Raw genomic sequence first — 20,058 nt, 5'->3', positions numbered from 1 at the left:
TTTTTCCTCCCTCCAGCATTATTTTGTTGAAGAATGTGGCTATTTGTGGTGGTTTATTTATGTTTGACAAGGGAAAATCAGACAGTCACCTGGAAAAGTAACTCTCTGTGCAGGTTTTGTAGCCTGGATCTTAATTATTTTCCCTCCCTCATGGGATGAAAGGAATTAAATGGACAATTTTCTTTGTGTATGGAAATTCCCAGTTCACTCCACGAGCTCCAGATGACTGTTCTCACGTGGCCTTTATTTTAGGGCACCGTGACCTTTCCACTTTTAAAAAATAGAGCAAGATTAGGTTAGAAAGGATTTAAAGGCTCATATTAAACAAAAAATAATTTAAAAAGTGGTTATTTCTGTTTTGCACCTTCAGCGGTGAGGACGTCCCAACTCAGAGCTGCAGACAGGGACAAATATCTCGGACAAATGTTCCAATGCAAACAAATGGGGACTCTCCAAAAGAAGAGAAGCACCACCCAAGACAGAGCTGGGGACACAAAATTCACGTGGGGAAAGGAAGAGCTGCATTTTCAGCCCCAGGGACTGGTGCCACCACATCCTGCCAGTTCCTCTGCACCAATAAATCCAAGAACTCTTAAATCCATCCCAGGAAAAAAAAAAAGAGAAAGGCTCAGAAGGAAACCCTTGAGTGAAGGAGGCAGGTGATTGTAGCTCTGGTTTGTGCCTGAGGAGTTTTGGTTTTCTGAAATTCTTTTCCCAGGGAATTTTCTGTAAACAGGAGAAATGTTTTTGTAGCTGTACCTTTGTCATTCATCCCTTTCCCCAGGAGGGACTTCTCCTTGCTGTCCCTCTGCTCTGCCCAATGGGAGTGAAGAGGTTTGTCTTTGTGTCACCAATCCAATTGGTCTGTGTGAAATGGGATAAAAGGGAGACACAGCCCAGAAATAAAGGAGTCATTTTCAGCCTCCTGAACTCAGAGTCTGTGTCGTTGTGGTGTAAAACAGTGTCAGGTGCTGGTGAGAAATGAGCTCCATTCATCATTTTCCTTTTCCACCCTTCAGGGCTCTGTGATGGATGAAACCTCTCCCGAGGCTGATGGGCTCAGTGAGGCCTCCTCAGGTGGTTTTTAGACATAATTCTGCTTTCAGCAGAATTGACTCAATATGACTCATCTCAGAGTCACTCCAGAGCTCAGGCAGGAGTTAATTTTAAAGAAAAAAAATTTCTTATTTCTTTTGACTTTCGACGTGTCCATAGAATCTTCAATATTCCAATAAAAAAACCAAAACCCGCTGAATTCCCAGAACCCTGGGGATGTGCAGGTGAGATTTTCCTCTCCTCTGCCTCTCTGACCCTTGGATTTATCAGCACAAGCTCATGGCACATTTGACACCTGCACAGAGTCTGTCTGGGCTCAGTTTTGGGGGTTTTTTTGGGTTTTTTTGGTTTTTTTTTTTCAGGATTAATTTCTCCTGCCCAGCAGTGACAGCACCAGGATTGTCACAACACAGAGCTGACATTGCACAGGGGCTTGAGCACCAAAATCCCAACATTTTTACAAATAACAACACCAAAAAATTCATCAATAAAAAGCAGGTGGAAAGCAGTGAGTGTTGAAGACACTGACATTTATTTTTTTTTTTTTTGTTGGGTGTTTTTATCAATAATTAACTCTGATTTTCAGAAGAATCATTCAACTACAGCCTAATACAGAGCAGCAGCTCATATTTAACACTTTTTTTTTTTTTTCCCCAGCAGCTCATATTTAATACTCTCAGAAGCTCCATAATTTAAATTTCACACATTTACAAGGCTTATTTAAAAAAAAAAAAAAAAAAAAAAAAAAAACCCAAAAAAACTCTCATTTTTATCCACCTGTGCTCTTTACAAACGAGCACATTTTGCCCAGAAATGCCATTTAATATTCATTAGCTCCCTCTCAGTGAGGTTTGTTAAAAATAAAGGCAACCTGTCAGTTTGGAGAGCTGATGACTCTAAACCAGAGAACATCTCTCAGTTCCCTCTCTGCCTGAGAATGTTCTCAAAATCCAAATGAACCCCAGAAAATCTGATTTTTTTTCTCACTTTTCATCAGCCAAAGCCATCCCTGGAAGTGTCCAAGGCCTGGTTTGGAGCAGCAGGAAAGGGGAAAGTGTCCCCAAGGTGGAATTGGGGGATCTTTGAGGTTCTGTCCACAGGATTGGCAAATTTCTGGTAAAAACCACCCAGAATTTGTGTGTTAATTCTCAGTGACTCACTCTGGACTTTGATCATCATTCATTCCTGTCAAATCAGCTACTGGGAAAATCCAGAAATCAAAGGTTTTCATGGTCTTCCCTCTGCAGATCCAGGCTGGTGGTGGGTAAAACTCCTGTAAATATGAGCTGACCTATGGAATTTCATCAAAGAATAAAAGAAATCCCAGCCTCATTTAGATCCCTCTTGGATTTCATACCCATCACCCAAATTGAATATTGTATATATTGTATATATTGTATATATTGCATATATTGCATATATTGCATATATTGCATATATTGCATATTGCTCATATACTGCATTAACACAATGGAAAAAACACCTATTTGCATGAATAATTGCCAGGGTTATAATAAATATAATAAAATAAAGGAAGTGTTTCACACAGAGCTGGAAGTTCTTACACACACTGTGCAGCCCTCACACAACAAAAAACCCCCAAACCTCATTAATTCTGAAAATTTCCTCATAGAAATTTGAATTATTTCTGGGCCTGACTTACTAGAAATAGCTGGTGAGTTGAACTCCTGTAAATAGGGGCTGAACTGTGGAATTTCATCAAAGAATAAAAGAAATTCCAGCCTCATTTAAATCCCTCTTGGATTTCATGTCCATCACCCAAGTTATATATTGTATATATTGCATATTGCTCATATACTGCATTAAAACAATGGAAAAAACCACAGATTTACAGCAATAATTGGCAGGGATATAATAAATATAATAAAATAAATTTGGTGTTTCACTTGGAGCTGGAAGCACCCAAAGTGCTGCTTATTTAGTGCATTAACACAATGGAAAAAACACATTTGGCAGAGTTACAATAAAATAAAGATTCTACAGAAAAGATTTATTTTTCATTCTACTTCACTGAACGAAAGCACACACTAAGGTTTAGAACCTTAAGAGTTAAAAAAAATTTCAATTTTCAGGCTAAAGCACAAAAATTTTTATTATTTATATTTATTTTTGTATTTATATTGTATTTGTATAATTTAAATATATAATATAAATATACAAATAATATTTTATGTATTATATATGTTATATATTATATAATCTATATTATAGATTTATATTTTATATCTATTTTATATATATTTATATATATTTTATATAAAATATATGTCATATATTATATATTATATCTATAATATATTAATAGTATCAATAATAGCATCAATAATTAATTAATTAAATAATATTATTCAGAACAATAATTAATAAATTAAATAAATAAATACTATAGATGTTTATAATAAATAAATAATATGAATAATGTAAATAAGTAATAATAAATAACGTAAGTAAATTAAATAATAAAATATATAAATAAATATATAAAATATATAAATAAAAATATCTAAATATATAAATAAAATATATAATAAATATATAAATAGATAAATACATAAATTAATTATATAAATAAGATATATAAATAAATATATAAATAAAAATAAAATATATAAATAAAATAAATAAATACTATAAATGTTTATAATGAATAAATAATATGAATATTGTAAATAAGTAATAATAAATAACGTAAGTAAATAAATAATGTAAATAAATAATGTTATTTTAAATAATAATTATTTAAAATAATAAATAATTATTTAAAATAAAGAATTATTATTATTTTAAAAGATGAATGATATAAATATATAATTTATATGATAAGATTTTATTCTTGATATTACACCAGGTAACAGAATTCTGAGAAACCCTCACGCCTTACCTTGTGGTAGCACCTGAAATAAGCAGCTCGTTCATCTGAGAACTTCTCCAGCCTCTTGGGCCCTTTGCTCGAGGCCTTTTTGAAAACCAACCAGCACCTCTGGTAAATCTGGAGACACAAAAAAGATAAATTTGGAACCTCCACTGGCCTAAATATCCCCAAAAATCACAGAGAAGTTAAAATTCTCACGTATTGCATTGACATGATGGAAAAATGTGTTAATGCAATATTTGAGAATTAGTCCAATTACAGATTTGCATCAATAATTGGCAAAGTTATGATAAAATAAATATGATAAAATAAATGCAGAGTTTCACTCAGAGCTGGAAGTTCTTACACACACTGTGCAGCCCTCACACAACAACAACAAAAAAACCAAACCTCATTAATTCTGAAAGTTTCCTCATAGAAATTTGAATTAATTCTGGGCCTGACTCATTAGAAATATCTGGTGGGTTAAACACCTTTAAATAGTGGCTAAATTATGGAATTTCATCAAAGAATAAAAGAAATTCCAGCCTCATTTAAATCCCTCTTGGGTTTCATGTCCATCACCCAAAGTGCTGCTCATGTATTGCATTGACACGATGGAAAAATGCAATTCAATTAATTCAATACATGTGTTAATTCAATATATGAGAATTATTCCAATTACAGATTTGCATCAATAATTGACAAAGTTATGATAAAATAAACATAATAAAATAAATGCAGTGTTTGACACAAAGTTGGAAGTTTTTACACACACTGTGCAGCCTTCACACAACAACAAAAAAACCCCAAACCTCATTATTTCTGAAAGTTTCCTAATAGAAATTTGAATTATTTCTGGGCCTGATTTATTGGGAATAGCTGGTGGGTTAAACCCCTGTAAATAGAGGCTAAACTATGAAATTTCATCAAAGGAGAGAACAAATTCCAGCCTCATTTAGATCCCTCTTGGATTTCATGTCCATCACCCAAAGTGCTGCTCATGTATTGCATTGACATGATGGAAAAATCACAGATTTGCATCAATAATTGGCAGAGTTACAATAAAATAAATACAATAAAATAAATGCAGTGTTTGACATGGAGCTGGAAGTTCTTACACACACTGTGCAGCTCACACAACAACAACAACAAAAAACCCTTATTACTTATGAAAGTTTCCCAATAGAAACTTGAATTATTTATGGGCCTGACTTATTAGGAATATCTGGTGGATTAAACACCTTTAAATAGTGGCTAAATTATGGAATTTCATCAAAGAATAAAAGAAATTCCAGCCTCATTTAAATCCCCCTTGGATTTCATGTCCATCACCCAAAGTGCTGCTCATGTATTGCATTGACACGATGGAAAAAACACAGATTTGCATCAATAATCGGCAGAGTTATAAGAAAATAAATATAATAAAATAAATGAAGTGTTTCACACGGAGCTGGAAGTTCTTACACACACTGTGCAGCCCTCACACAAGAAAGGAAAAAAACAAACCTCATTAATTCTGAAAGTTTCCTCATAGAAATTTGAATTATTTCTGGGCTTGACTTATTAGGAATATCTGGTGGGTTAAACACCTACAAATAAGGGCTAAACTGTGGAATTTCATCAAAGAATAAAAGAAATTCCAGCCTCATTTAGATCCCTCTTGGATTTCATGTCCATCACCCAAAGTGCTGCTCATGTATTGCATTGACACGATGGAAAAAACACAGATTTGCATCAATAATTGGCAGAGTTACGATAAAATAAATACAATAAAATAAATGCAGTGTTTGTGAACACCACAAGGGAGCAGGGACTGAATTACTGACAATAAAAAAAAAAAAAATCAGATTATTTAATCTGTACAACCCAGGACCACCCTGCCACTTTGCTCCCAGGATGTAACTAAATTTAAATCTGAATTATTTGGGGCAAACTCTGATTTTAAAGCCACTTTTCCACCTCTCCATCCCCTGCCAGCATTCCCTGCAATCCTCCCTGAGTTTTTTTCCTGCACTCAGAGCTCTGAGCTGAGCTCATCCCTGCTCCAACCCACACTCCATCAGCAAATCCAAACTGACACCTGCTGCCTTGGAAATAAATCCCAAAGTGCCGCCCAGATTAGCGTGATTTCAGAGGCAAAACAACAAACAATAAAAATAAAATATAGTCAGACAGACTGTCAGTAAATTGTTCATAGCAAAAATTCAGTGATCACAACATCCCATTGCCCCAACAGGAAAATAAATCCATCCTCTGACCCCTGAGGGGCCAAAAAAAGTCTTTATGTCCATGAAAAGTAACTGTAACTCCTTTTCTAAACCCCAAAAAAAGGGTTTTACTGACTGGCTGTGATTTTTTTCACCAGTTTTTAGCTGTTTATCCCAGATTTATATTTTTTTTCTCCCAGATTTATCATTTTTTCTCCCAGATTTTTCATTTTTTCTCCCAGATTTATAATTTTTCCCCCAGATTTATCACTTTTCCCCCCAGATTTATCATTTTTTCCCCAGATTTATCATTTTTTCCCCCATATTTATCATTTTTCCCCCCACATTTATCATTTTTCTCCCAGATTTATCATTTTTCCCCCCACATTTATCATTTTTTCTCCCAGATTTATCATTTTTCCCCCCAGATTTATCATTTTTTCCCCAGATTTATCATTTTTCTCATCTCACACATGGACCCTCACAGGAGCATTTATGTCATGGCCAGGCTGCTGAAAAATCCAACTAAAACTGATTTTTTATTTTTTTTTCTCATTTTCCAGCTTTTTTGGCCACTCAGCCTGGCTTTCAGGGAAAGCAGAAAAAATAAATTCTTCTAATTTTCTCAGCTTTGGGGTTTGAGAGGGAAATCAAAACTGTCCTGTGTGATGAACCCTGGAAATGAGGGTGAGAATTTAATTTAGAAGTTAAAATCTGAATTGCTTTACCTCAACCCTCATGATTTTTATTCAGGGACCAATCTAAAAAAAAAAAAAAAAATCTGAAAATTTGAGATTTTCAATTAAAATTTAATTGAAATTAATTAAATTTAATTGAAATTTAATTGAAATTTAATTTCTCAATTAAATATTGAGAAATTGGAGGGGGAAAAAGGTTATTTTTCAGATCTTGAGGCAGGGGAGGGGTTCAAATGGCTGATTTAAAAACTAAAATAGGGAAAGTTTATTCCTTTGGTTTGTTTTTCTGCATTTTGCCCTAAAACAAAGAATTCCAAAGAGCTGCATTTACAGGGACACTGAATCTGCTGTCAAATAAACGCAAATTTTGCCTTATTTAATTTTTTTTATTATTTTTTTAAGCAGGAGCTGCAAGTTTTCTCCTTCAGCTTGGAATTCCTTCCAGGACCCCCAAGATATTGGCAGAAATTTGCCTTTTGTAACTCCAGAAACAGATAAAGCAATAAAGGCACATCACAGTGCTGGAGAAATTCCTCAATCTCTTCTGAAATTTGATATATTTTTTTGGTTTTTTATAGGAAAAAAGTGCAGCCCCTTCACCCAAGGCTGGTAAGAAGCTCACACCCTGCAGGGTGCAGATGGAAAAATCATTGCTGGACTTTGGCTGGGCTGGAATTCCAGGTGCAAGGTGCTCCCAGCAGGGAGGTGTTTGCACAGGCAACCAGCCAGGATTTGGGGCTGCATTCTTCTATTTAGGGGAAAAAAAAACCTGCTTTAATTTGTCACTTCAGAGTCCAAAGGTGGGAAATGAGCCCTGAAATAATTTTCAGCTCAAAGGGAATTGGTGAGGGGATGGGAATTAGAATTTTGCTGTGTTTGTAGAAGAATGAAGAGAGACACATTGCAGCTCCTTTAGCCCCGGCCCAGCCCTGGGGATAACTCAGGGTTAAAAAGTTTCTAAAAATCTTGGGAATTGTTAAAATGTTTCTAAAAATCACCAGAATTGTATACAATAAATTCAGGGGAGGTGGAAAGAAAGGTTGGGCTGGATGGGTCTGGGAAAGGGAACCAAAACTACACAGAACATGGAAACAAAGGTTGGGTTTTGTCTTTACTGGATCATGTACAGAAGAAACTGCACCTGTATGATCATTGTCTGATAAATGATATAATTATTAATTGTAATGATTGTTTGCTCATTGAATATGATTATTGTTTAAGAATAATGAGAAATGATGTTTGGGGGGGCTGATGGAAATGACAAGAATTCATACAATAAAACAATATGAGTTTAATATTAATATATATAGTTATATAATGAAAGGGTATAAAAACATGTCCATCCCGAATCCATGTCAGGGTCAGATTTGGGTCTGTGCCCTGTACCTGATTCTCAGAGCTCTCCAATAAAAGCACCTGCAGATAATAATTCTGTGATTGTGTTTCAATGCCAACACCAGCAGGAACCTGTTCCCATGGGAAGCTGCAGAGCTGCTCCCCAGGCAGGAGCTCTGAGCACCAAAACCTTCAGGTCCCTCACCTGAACAGACCTGGGTGACCCTGGAGAACACCCCAAAACCTTCCCAAGAGTTCTTTAACTATTTAATTGGAATTATTTCCTCCATAAATCCCAGCTTGCCTCTCCTTTTCCTACCCCATGGCCAGCCACACTTGGCAGCTTGTTCAGCCCCACCTCGCCCTGAAAAGCCACAATATCAACATGGAATAATTCCAGAGAGGCGGATCACTGGCTGTCAGTGTCTCCAGCTGGAAATTGTGTTCAGCAGGACTCCAGTGATCCCAGCAGTGCTGAGCAGTGCCTGTGCAAAAGCAGCAGCAGAATTGCGCACTGATATCTCTGGGGCTGAGAGATTTCACCCTGCTGGCAGCTCCTGACTTTTTCACAAGGAAAAATTTCTCAAAGAATCCTTCTTCTCAAAACAATCCTGGCAAACAACTCTCCTCTCTCAGAACAATCTTTCTCCAGGTGGTGTTTTGCTGTTTCTCCAGTTTAACCAATGGGATCAGAGAGGTGTCGTTCCTATTCCCCAACCATGTTCAGTCTGGATGGGAACACCTTATAAAAGGCAGTGAGAATCAGACAATAAAAGCCTTTTTTCTGTGCTCTTTGCCTTCTGGAATATTTGGAGTCTTTCTTTTGTGTCCTACAAAGACAGAGGGCATTGCTGGCTGCCACAGCAGGGCAGAAATCCTGATTTTTTTCAGACAGTTTCTCTTCTGTGAGCAGCAGGAATTGGATAAAGCTCTGGATGGGGCCAGGAGCAGCTCCAGACCAGTTTTGGTCCTTCAGGACTTGATTCCACTGAGAAAATTCACTGCTAGAGCCCCCTAAAAACCTGTGACACACTGAAGCACACAGGGAGCACCATCTGGGCTGGATATTAAGAAAAAGTTTTTTATTGAAAGGTTGATAAAGGATTGAATTGTGTGCCTGGGGAGGTGGTGATATCACCACCCCTGGATGTGTTTAAAAAAGGACTGGACCATGGTTTAGGTCAGGGAATGGGTTGGACTGGATCATGTTGAAGGTGATTCTGTGATCTCAGCACTGGCACCAAAAGGGCTCACCCAGGATCTCCTGATGTGGGAACTGAAAAAGCACAGGATTCTTGCAATAAACTTACACAGACAGAGGTTTGAAACAGAGTTGAATTTTAGACCTTGAAACATCTGGAACATAGAAAATTTCTGAGCTGCAAAAAATATAAAACAAGTAAAATATAAAACAAGTAAAATATAAAACAAGTAAAATATAAAACAAGTAACTATTGTGTGCTTAAAGTGTTGATGTAGGGTTGAGTGATGAGCATAAGGAGACCTGTGTAAGCTTTTAGCATTGGCCTGTTGGCTAAAAAAACTTTTAAAAGCCAAGAAGCATTTACAGCAGAAATGTAAATGCTCCCTGCCAGTGACAGCTGAAAAAAAAAAATAATAATAAAAAAACAACTAGCCAGGCTGGAGCTCAGTATCAAATTTGGCTCCTTGAACATCTGACAAGATTTGTACAGTTAATGCTGGGCCTGAAACTGGAGGGGAGAGGATCAGCCTGGGGCTGACTGGGGAGGAAAAATGGGAAAGGCTCCAGTGGAGGGTAAAGTTGGGCTCTGTGCAGGCACAGCTGGATTTGCAGCTGGATGAGCTGCCCAGCCATGGCACAATCCCAGGACTCAGCAGGGTTTAGGGATTAATTAGGGAACTGCAGAGGATTTATACTGACCCAGGGTCTGGGATGATCCCTGTGTGCCCCAGAGCATCTGACAGGCTCACTCCCATTCCACAGGCCGTGGGGGCATTGCCACAGCTCATTAACACAGCTCATTAATTAGGACAGAGTCACCCCCAGCCCTGACAAGGACACCAAAGCCAGGGCACAGCTGGGACCTGCTCCACGCTTGGGCTGGCTCACAAACTCAGGTTTTCACCCTCCCACAGCACACAGTCATTTGCAGGAGCTGCATTTCACAGCTGGACTTGTATTTCACAGCTGGACTTGTTGTATTTCACAGCTGGACTTGGAATTTTAAGATTACACCCAAAAACCAGGGCAGAGGTTGCACTCGAGTGAAGCCTTTCTGTCAGCAAAGCAATTTTTCCATCATCCAAATCCAGCCACAGGAGAAGGGCTGCAGCTCCTCCATCCTTGAGCAGCTCAGCTGTGCCTGAAAACAGGAGGAAAAAAACCTGCAAAACTCGGGTAATGACTTTGTGAGGAGCTGCTTGGAACCGAAGTGACAAATGCCCTGCAAACATCTCACTAACAACAGGATAATGAGAATAAATTCCTATTCCTGACTTAAAGAAACTCTGAATGAAACAAGGATTCCAGAGCCAACATCTCCCTGGTAGAATTCCTTTCTCCTGGTATAATTTCTTTTCCTGGTATAATTTCCTTTTCTCTTGCAGTCCTCCTGCCCTTTCCCAGGCTGCTCTCCTCTCCACATCAGCTCAAACCCAGCTGGTGTGAATTTCTCACGTCCCAGCTGTGCAATTAGAGAATTCAGGAGTTCATTCACATTTAGGAAGATCCAAACTTGAGAATGAACAGGGAATAGCCACTCGTGTTTTAGCAGCAGTGCCAGGAGTCTGCCCCTCAATGGGATGAGTTTATTCAGAACATCAGCAAACATCCCTGCCTCACCTTCCCGGGGACATTCACAGGGAATTCTCCTTTGCCAAACACAGAGAATTCACTGAGGTTCCCCAGACAAACATCACTCGGCAAGGAAAGGGACAATTTAACCTCCAACATCGACATTACTGAAGGCAAACACCACTCATTTTACCCCATTGATCTTCTGAATTACTGACATCATTATCAGTAAAACAAAACAAAACAAAACAAAACAAAACAAAAAAAAAAAACAAAAAAAAAACAAAAAAAAAAAACAAACAAAAAAAAAAAACCACCAATATTCATTTCAACAGCCTGAGCTCTCACTGGTGTTTCTGACAGCACTTGATGAATTCAGACAAAAAGATAATGGAACAGTCCATCATCTTCCAGGGCATTCCTGGAGCTGCACAAGCACCAAATGAAGATGTCAGGCCCAAATTCAGATGTCAGCCTCGGGAGCAGCCCTTTGCATCTGTTACTTTCTCTCAAGTGTTTCCAGGAGCTCCGTGAGATGTTATTTCTCCCTGATCTCACTCCAGGGCAATGCCTGGGTGAGAGGATTTCACACTGTGATGATGAAAAGGCATCAGAATCACCCAAGAGTTGATTCCACCTGTTTATAATTTGTGTTTTTTTTCTCTTTCACTGCCTGTATGATCATCCCTGGCACAGCTGGTGCTGTTACCTCTGGAAATTCCAGATTTTTCTACCAAAGGAAGAGCAAATTGGGAAAAGAGAGGCGGGATCAGGGCAGGGACGTGTTTGGGATAAAGGGAAAAGGGTCAGATTTGCTTTAAACTTGTCACAATAAAACATCTTTAGAACAAGATGGCAAATTGGGTAAGAGACACTTGTTTGGGAGTCAGTTCAGTCCATGAAAACATTTGGAATTGATTGTTTTGCTACACAAACCAAGCCCATCCTCCAAAGGAGAGCACAGAAGGTGATTTATCTGCAAACAGGCTGGAAAGCACAAAAAAAGCCATTTCTCCTCCTGAAATGGGCCAGCATCAAAACAAAAATTTCACACTGCAAATCATGATCTGTAGAATCTTTTGGGGGAAAAACAGGAATAATAAAAAAAACAGGAATAAAATAAAAACAGTTCTGAGCTTTGTCCTGTTTGGATTTCAGTGGGGTTCTTTGGGGACAAACAACACCCTTTCCTTTCCATGCTGTTCCCACAAGTCAAACACTAAAAGAAATAAAATATAATTCTCTCATGGGAGCTGAAAAACTTCCTTTTCCCTCCTCCAGGGCCAGGCTGAGCACGGTGACCCCCCAGCCCAGGGGTGACACGAGGTGACAACACCCAAATGGCAAATCCTACTCCAACCCCAGTGCCAGGGCTGACCCCATAAAGTCACTGACCCCATAAAAACTGACCATGAACTCTGTGCCACACAAATCCCACAGGGCTCTTGCCCCAGTGCCCAGAGGGAGCTGCTCGAGGCATTTTTGGGGATCCCTCCTGTTGTGGTTTGAAAGCAAAATGAATGAGAGGCTTCAAGTCAGAGATATAATTTAATAAGAAGAAAGGTAAAAAGGTAAAAACAAAATAAAATCAATGCAATAACACAAAGGAGCACTGCCAGAGTCAGAACACACCCTGAGCAGGGTGGGGGGAGCAGTCCAGGTGAGGGGCTCTTCCTGAAGCAGTGATCCCACAGAAAGGTCTGGGAGCTCTGCTCCTCTGGGAATCCAGTGGCTCAGGGCTGCTTGTCCTGTCCCAAATCCCAGATTCTCTCCAGGTGGGAATGCTTGGCTCCTCCCCCTGGGCATTGGGAGCATCTCCCAATGGGATGAGGAGTCGTGCAGTGGCTCCTTGATGGCCCATTAAACAGAGAGAGCTCCTGGAGGGAGTTCCCTGTGAGTCCTGGGCAAGGCATTGATGGGCCATGAGCAGAAGAGCCCAAAGGAGGGGCCTGGGAAAACACTGCCCCACCTGGTTCCAGCAGCTCATGGGGATGGGGATGGAATAAATACTTTGTGCACATCCTACACTGAAACCCAGGACACCTCCCCTCATCAGCTCAAGGAAAACTCCCCCAACTCTCCCAAAGAATATTCTGGATCCCATCCCTGCTGCCACTGACGAGCTCCAGCAATAAGAAATCTTTAATATCTGTGAATATATTCTGACACTTTATCTAGCACCTCACCAGAACTCTGAATTTCCAGTGGGCTTTAATATCCTGCAGGTTGAAGTTGGTGCCTGAGAAATCTGTTGGGTTTTTTTTCCCCCATCTCCAACTCCCAGACTGGAAGGAGCTGCTTAGGTGAAGGGAGTTTTATTAATAAAGCTGCTTCGAGTGGAGATGCAGACAACTTTTCCCTTCCCCCAGCCTTACATCATTCTTTTTCCCCAGTTTTCACAGCTCAGGCTCTCAGATCCCCACATTAACTCGCTGGCACATGTATTCAGGCACCAGATCTCTCCCCACCATATGGTTCCAGTCCCGCAGATTGTCTCTCCCCCACCCCACCTCTCCTCCCACAGGGTTTCACAGAAGCAGAGCTGTGCAGAACTTGTCAAAGTACGTGTTGCAGCACCAGTCTCCTCAATGAAGCTGCCACAGGGCTGGGTTTAATTAAAGCCAAAGCACAGCAAAACCCTGAGAGCTCCGATCTCTCCGCGGCTTTTTGCGGTCAAAACGTTCCTGCTGGACGTGGACGAGGCCTGAGCTTGATGAAGGAGTTTCTGCAAATTTTTAAGAAGTTTTCTGTAGCCCTGGTTCCATGCTTGAGGTTTTCTGAAACTCTTTTCCCAAGGGATTTTCTGTAAACAGGAGAAATGTTTTTGTAACGGCAAATTTGTTTATATTTTTTTCCCTCAGAGGGACTTCTCCTTGCTGTCCCTCTGCTCTGACCAATGGGAGTGAAGAGGTTTGTCTTTGTGTCACCAATCCAATTGGTCTGTGTGAAATGGGATAAAAGGGAGACACATCCCAGAAATAAAGGAGTCATTTTCAGCCTCCTGAACCTCAGAGTCTGTGTCATTGGTGACCCCAAAATGGGAGAGAGGACCCCAAAAGGGGAGGGAAAACCCCTTAAAAGGGACCTTTAGAGGTGAATCCCTGTAGCTCTGGTTCGTGCCCGAGATGTTTTAGTTTTCTGAAATTCTTTTCCCAAAGAATTTTCTGTAAACAGGAGAAATGTTTTTGTAGCTGTACCTTTGTTCTTCATTCCTTTCCCCAGGAGGGACTTCTCCTTGCTGTCCCTCTGCTCTGCCCAATGGGAGTGAAGAGGTTTGTCTTTGTGTCACCAATCCAATTGGTCTGTGTGAAATGGGATAAAAGGGAGACACATCCCAGAAATACAGGAGTCATTTTCAGCCTTCTGAACCTCAGAGTCTGTGTCCTTGTGGTGTAAAATAACCAATTTTCCCATCTGAAATGGGGGTGTGCAGCCAGCACTGGTGCTCTGCTCCCTGAGGAACAACCCACAGGACAAAGCTGATGGATTTTTCCAGTTCAGTCTTGCATGTGGCCACTGTGCAAGAATAGGGAACAGGGAACTCCTCACCCAACACTCAAATAAACAAATCAAGGCTTTACATCCTCCTACTTTTAGGTGAAAGTTTAATACTGCCAGCAAACCACTCATCAAATCACTCAGGCAACCCAGAAAACTAAGAACTATATTTTTTTTTCACAGAGTTTTTTAATCAATCCAGAAATATTTGAGCGCTGCTGACACCACTCCAGCATTTCCTAGGAACAAACAGCTGGCTGCAAAGCTGGGGCAGCCTCAGCTCCCTCCTGCCACAAGCTGAAAACTGAATTCCTGCAGATCCCTCCCAGGAGTGCCCTGATTCAGTGTCTGATAGCCCTGAGCCCACATTCCTTCCCCCTGATGTGATGGGGATGTTCTGGGCCCATCGAGCACAGAAACCTGACCCACACAGATCCCGTTTCTGTCCTCAAGGAGGGTCACACTAAAGAGGGAACAATTCCATGGCTGCAGTCCCAGCAGGGACATCTCCCAGGAGTGGGGATACAGGAAGGGGAAGCTCAGCCTCGACAGGGAGTGAGGCCCAAGTGTGAGGCTGTGGTTTGCAAATGTAGGATGTGTTCTATTCTGTTGTGGTTTTGGGTTTTTACCAGTTTCTGTATGCAGCTCTCCTTTGTTTTACAATGGGTTTTGTCCCATAGCCCCATGTTGTGGTCCAGACATGGAAGGGTCACCAATTGTGTCCACTCACACGGAGGGGTCACCAATTGTGGTGTGGGTGTGAACCCACAGAGAGGACAGCAGGCACCAGCAGGGCAGACGTGGAAAGCCTCTTTATTTTTCTAACTCCATCAACTTCTATACACTTTGTACAGAAGCCAAAGATTGGCTCAAGAAGGTGACAACCTCACGGACCTCACTGGTCACTCTCACCATCAGTCAAGTTCTCCTCTCAGAGAAGAACTATGTAAAACACATTGATAATTTCTAAAAATGCACATTGTTTACATGAAGCAGCGCGAGAATCGGGCTGCAAAGGTTCAAACACTTGAAAGCAAGAAAATTCAGGGGGACAGTCACCAATTGTGTCCAGCTCACACAGAGGGGTCACCAGTTGTGACATGGGTATGAACCCACACAGGGGACAGCAGGCAGCAGCAGGGCACACATGGAAAGCTTCTTTATTTTCTGACTCCATCAACTTATATACACTTTGTACAGAAAGCCAGGATTGGCTCAAGGAGGTTACAACCTCATTGGTCACCATTACCATCAGATAAATGACACACATTGTAACAAATTAATAACTCAGGTGGGGAGACAGCTGAAGTCTTGTCCAATCACTTGAGGTTCTGACTGGAACTTTGCAGAGTTTTGGGAGAGACCCCAAAGTGACAGACAAGGCCCAGGGGCTGGAAAACTTCTGACTGACACATAACTGGGGTTGGGCTGAAACCAATGAGGGTGGAACATGGGGCAAACCATTATAACTTATAAAAATGAACTTAATACAAGGAACAAATACAGACATAAAACCGATAAAACCAAAACCACACCACTACAGTTGTGCCTGTGCCCTGCCAGCAGTTCTGTGTGTCACTGCTAACAACACCATTGCCTGACCCACACCATTGGCTGAGGGAATTCTTTTCCTCCCCTAAAAGGATAAGTGGGGAAGAGTGAGCTTTCTCCTGAATACATTTGGCTCTGCAGAAGACACTCAGGATACAAATGTTGCCATGGGAACTATTCTATTAAATAATATTCAATTAAACCCGCACGTTTTTCCAGCGCGCAGGAAAGAGTTCGGGTGCAAAACTAATTAGCCTAAATTCAATTTTGGAATGGCAAAGTAGGGCCTTTCCAGGGCTGTCACGTTCCTTTTGAAGGAGGTTTGGGTTTGAACAAGCTGATTTTCTGCACCTCTTTTGTTCCAAATGTGGCACCTGCAGCCCAGTTCCTCAGGAAAGTGATTTTTGGAGGAGATTTGTGGCTCCAAGCTCTGCTCCCAGTTCCCTTGGAGATGGAATTGCCACAGCTCTGACAGGAGAGAGTCAAAGGCAGGAGCTGCACTCAGCCTGGGGAGACAATGCTCTGATCACAGCTGTGCCACCAGAACACGGGAATGGATTTCAGCGACTCCCACTCACATCCTGCCACGCAGGGAGTGCTGAGATCCCTCTCATTAAACTGCAATCCTGCACGGGGCTGGGGCAGCCCTTCCTGGTGTGCTCACAGCATGGGAAAGTTGTCTCAAAGTTACTCCTTTATGTTTTTTCCCTTCCCACCTGCAGCTCTTGGGTGTCCCACAATCTGCCCAGCACAAAAAAACAACCTGTTGGCACAAATCTTCCACCTCTGGAGGAGCCAAGCTCACACCAGCCATGGAGTGAGACTGAATTCAGCCCACCTGCAGCTCCTGGGTGTCCCAGAGCCCTCCCCAGCACAAAAACAACCTGTTGGCACAAATCCTTCACCTCTGAATGAGCCAAGCTCTCACCAGCCATGGAGTGAGACTGAATTCAGGCCACTTGCAGCTCCAGGTGTCACATCACACCTGCAGCCAGGAGCACCAAGGAGCAGGAACTCACTCTCTGCCTTTGGAGAGCTCAGAGTGATCAGAATTATCCATTTCTGCTGCAGGTCAGGGCTCACAGAAAGTGCCACAGGAAGAATCTGCAGCCACATCTGCTCTCGAGTCGTGGGCCAACACTTCCCAAGGAGCAGAGGAGAGAAGAGCTTTGCTGCTGGCCAGGCTGGGTGACAAACAGAGCAGGGTTTGACCGGGTCACAGCTGCAGCACCAGACCCAGAGCAGGGCCAGCACCTCCCAGGGTCCCTCCACAGCTGGGGAGGGCTCCCAGGACAGAAAAATCAGAGCTGGGGGCACCTCAGGGCTTGTTCTCAGCCATGGCACCTCTCTGGGCTCCTTCTCAAAAGCACTTTTGTTTGTTTTTTTTTCATCACCCCTTCTGCACTTCCCAGCCACTGACAACGACACAAACCTTTGCAACTGGAACAAACCCCAAACTGTCTTTTCCAAGGAAACATTTCCCATTTGTTCCATTTCCCTGGGCTCAGTGCATTCTCCATCTCTCTGTTTTTGCACTCAGTTCTCACATGATGAATCTCCTGAGAGGGGAATCCAACATTTCCTCATCACCCTCAGAGTGGTCTGGGGAGCTTTAACAAAGGCACTGACAGCATTTACAACTGTTGTGGAGTCAGACAGACCTTATTCACTGAGCTGCACTGTTCCAGCATGGAAAAATATATCATAGTTCAATCTTACTCATCCTTTATGCCAGAGCAAAGTGAACATTGATCACTGAATATTTGTCAGGCTGAATCACAACAACACACCCCAATTGTGCCAGATTTACTACGAGTGACATCTCCGGGTGATATCCCCTCAAAATGTCACAGAATCTCCTGGTTTTACACAATGAGCTGTGCCTGATGAGAAACCCAGGCTGCTGGAAGGGTTTTCAATGTGAGTGCAGGGAGGAGAAACCCAGCCTGGTGAAGGGTTTTCAATGTTTCCCTGTGAGTGCAGGGAGGAGAAACCCAGCCTGGTGAAGGGTTTTCAATATTTCCCTGTGAGTGCAGGGAGGAGAAACCCAGCTCAGTGAAGGGTTTTCAATGTTCCCTGTGAGTGCAGGGAGAAATCCAGGCTGGTGGAAGGGTTTTCAATGTTCCCTGTGAGTGCAGGGATAAAATCCAGCCTGCTGAAGGGTTTTCAATGTTTCCCCATCCCCAAAGCAGCCAGGGAGGTTCCCAAGTTCCCAAAAGTGTGCAGAGAGAGGTCACTGCCCGTGGGTGCAGAGAGAAGGGAACTGTGATCGCACTGAGGCACCAAAAGCTCTCAGAGGAAGACAGACACTCCCCCAAAACGAACAAATTCAGAATTTCCAACCCAACAGTTTTTAATGAACACAAGAAATCAGCTCCTTTCCACTCCTGAAATGAAAAGGTTTTAATGACACAAAGCCTCTCTCCGGGTGCCTCCTGGGCTCACTGGGGGACTCAGAGCTCCCAGTCCCATCCCTGGGGCTCCCAGTCCCATCCCTGAGGCACACAGAGCTCCCAGTCCATCCCTGGGGCTCCCAGTCCCATCCCTGGGGCTCCCAGTCCCATCCCTGAGGACACAGAGCTCCCAGTCCCATCCCTGGGGCACACAGAGCTCCCAGTCCATCCCTGGGGCACACAGGGCTCCCAGTCCCATCCCTGGGGCACACAGGGCTCCCAGTCCCATCCCTGGGGACACAGAGCTCCCAGTCCCATCCCTGGGGACACAGAGCTCCCAGTCCCATCCCTGGGGCACACAGGGCTCCCAGTCCCATCTCTGGGGCACACAGGGCTCCCAGTCCATCCCTGGGGCTCCCAGTCCCATCCCTGAGGACACAGAGCTCCCAGTCCCATCCCTGGGGAGCTCCCAGTCCCATCCCTGGGGCACACAGAGCTCCCAGTCCCATTCCTGAGGACACAGAGCTCCTAGTCCCATCCCTCGGGCTCCCAGTCCATCCCTGGGGCACACAGAGCTCCCAGTCTATCCCTGGGGCACACAGGGCTCCCAGTCCCATTCCTGGGGCACACAGGGCTCCCAGTCCATCCCTGGGGCACACAGGGCTCCCAGTCCCATCCCTGGGGTTCTCCCAGTCCATCCCTGGGGCACACAGAGCTCCCAGTCCATCCCTGGGGCACACAGAGCTCCCAGTCCCATCCCTGGGGCACACAGAGCTCCCAGTCCCATCCCTGGGGCACACAGAGCTCCCAGTCCATCCCTGGGGCACACAGAGCTCCCAGTCCCATCCCTGGGGCACACAGAGCTCCCAGTCCATCCCTGGGGCACACAGAGCTCCCAGTCCCATTCCTGGGGCACACAGAGCTCCCAGTCCCATTCCTGGGGCACACAGGGCTCCCAGTCCCATTCCTGGGGTTCTCCCAGTCCCATCCCTGGGGCACACAGGGCTCCCAGTCCCATTCCTGGGGTTCTCCCAGTCCCATCCCTGGGGCACACAGGGCTCCCAGTCCCATCCCTGGGGCACACAGAGCTCCCAGTCCCATCCCTGGGGCACACAGGGCTCCCAGTCCCATTCCTGGGGTTCTCCCAGTCCCATCCCTGGGGCACACAGGGCTCCCAGTCCCATCCCTGGGGCACACAGGGCTCCCAGTCCATCCCTGGGGCACACAGAGCTCCCAGTCCCATTCCTGGGGTTCTCCCAGTCCCATCCCTGGGGCACACAGAGCTCCCAGTCCCATCCCTGGGTTTTTCCCAGTCCCATCCCTGGGGGGCTCCCAGTCCCATCCCTGGGGGTTCAGGGCAGGCACAGCCCTGGAATTCCAGAATTCCAGAGCCGGTTCCAGCCCAGGCGCTGCGGGCACTGCCCTGCCCTTCCCGGCACTGGGAACAAGCCCCAGCAGCAAAACAACCCGAAAATAACCTTCATATTAAACCAAACAACTAAAGTGAATTTTCATTTCATTCAACTCCAGCCACTCCAAAAGCCCCGGAGACACCGAGGAGCTTCACCTGCCCCAGGCAGGAGCCCAAAACCCGACCGGGGGCAGCGGATCCGGCTCCCGACGGGAGAGAGAGGAGGAAATAAATATATACATGCACACCTATATGTAA

General features: G+C 43.4%; 1 protein-coding gene across 2 annotated transcripts in view; it reads right to left on the bottom strand.

Annotated features, from left to right (window-relative positions):
* Positions 1 to 20,058, bottom strand: part of DOK5 (docking protein 5) — a 33,985-nt gene that overhangs the window by 13,477 nt on the left and 450 nt on the right. For both annotated transcript variants that reach the window (XM_083873050.1, XM_083873051.1), the window contains exon 2: positions 3,959 to 4,066. In XM_083873050.1, the coding sequence (XP_083729176.1) occupies positions 3,959 to 4,066 (108 nt within the window). The remainder of the gene's footprint in view (positions 1 to 3,958; positions 4,067 to 20,058) is intronic.

The sequence above is a fragment of the Zosterops lateralis genome (assembly GCF_965231275.1).
Source record: "Zosterops lateralis genome assembly, chromosome: 16".
Taxonomy (NCBI): Eukaryota; Metazoa; Chordata; class Aves; order Passeriformes; family Zosteropidae; genus Zosterops; species Zosterops lateralis.
The sequence above is the reverse complement of the archived record's forward strand: the minus strand, read 5'-3'. Positions and strand labels throughout refer to the sequence as shown.